At 35.4% G+C, this 917-nt stretch overlaps 1 protein-coding gene across 1 annotated transcript; it reads right to left on the bottom strand.

The window, feature by feature from the left end:
- Positions 1-221: 221 nt before the first annotated feature.
- On the bottom strand, positions 222-673 carry LOC107579840 (formin-binding protein 1-like). The gene is made up of 2 exons (XM_016265631.1): positions 545-673; positions 222-412 (listed from the first exon to the last, which is right to left on the bottom strand). Exons 1-2 carry the CDS (start codon positions 659-661, stop codon positions 269-271), a joined length of 261 nt encoding a protein of 86 aa, XP_016121117.1. The 5' UTR covers positions 662-673; the 3' UTR covers positions 222-268.
- Between the last annotated feature and the right edge of the window lie 244 nt (positions 674-917).

A 917-nucleotide genomic window follows, 5' to 3' on the forward strand; every position in this document is an offset into this window, starting at 1 on the left:
TTGACGTTATAGTCTGATTATACAGTTAATGTTAGACTATCTCATATGAGGTTATCAAAACAAGATCAAGTATTAATAGCATTAAACAGCAAGTTTGTTTTTTGACTTAAGTCCACTTGTAATGTTAGTCATGTAAGTTTTGCTAATGTCAAAAAGTTCAGAGATGCATCCACAGTTATTTTGAACATGAGCCCTTTAAAGACATGTAACAGTGTCAGTCATATTTATATCATCCCATTCAGTTCATCGTGTTTGGTAGCCCTGCTGTCTAGGGACTGAAGTACCTCTCTCGGTTTTGACCGTAGTTGTTTGTAAGAGGCGTGTTGCCCTGCGAGTCAAAATGACTGCTCTGTCTTCTCTGAGACTCGGATCCCTTTTCAAGTAACTTCCTCTCCACCTCCGTCAACCAGCCCTGAAAACAATTTGTAATCATTAATGATCAAATAGCATAATTTACTTTCATTATAAGTCTTTTGGATCTCAAAATCCATATTTTAAACCAACTTTTGAAGGTATCTGAGGACTGAATTTGTGGGGGCCTCACCTCAAATTTATGTGCCTCAAGCTGCAATTTTTCCAAGCTTTGTGTTATTTCTTCTAACCGTGGATCTACACTGTCTGGATCCCCCAAGTGAGGATTCTTAATGTAAACATCTTTCATTTTAGTCAGGGCATCCCTGCAAATAATTACAAGAAGAAGAGTTAGTACAAACAAGAGGCATGTGCATATGAACTGCACCTTGTTGCATCTTGTCTGGTCATGTATATTACAATTATGTACGCTATCATTTTAAAGTTTGGGGTTGGTAAGTTTTTTGTTAATGTTTTTTAAAGAATTCTCTTATGCTTGTCAAAGCTTAATTTATTTGATCAGAAATACAGTAAAACATGTAATATTGTGAAATATTATTACAATT

Source organism: Sinocyclocheilus grahami, unplaced genomic scaffold (genome assembly GCF_001515645.1).
Source record: "Sinocyclocheilus grahami isolate Dianchi unplaced genomic scaffold, SAMN03320097.WGS_v1.1 scaffold20699.1, whole genome shotgun sequence".
Lineage (NCBI taxonomy): Eukaryota > Metazoa > Chordata > Actinopteri > Cypriniformes > Cyprinidae > Sinocyclocheilus > Sinocyclocheilus grahami.

Coding starts and splice junctions, on each gene's coding strand:
- LOC107579840 (XM_016265631.1), bottom strand. CDS start 661: ATGAAAGATGTTTACATTAAGAATCCTCACTTGGGGGATCCAGACAGT. Junction 413..544: donor TTGAGGCACATAAATTTGAG/GTGAGGCCCCCA, acceptor AATTGTTTTCAG/GGCTGGTTGACGGAGGTGGA.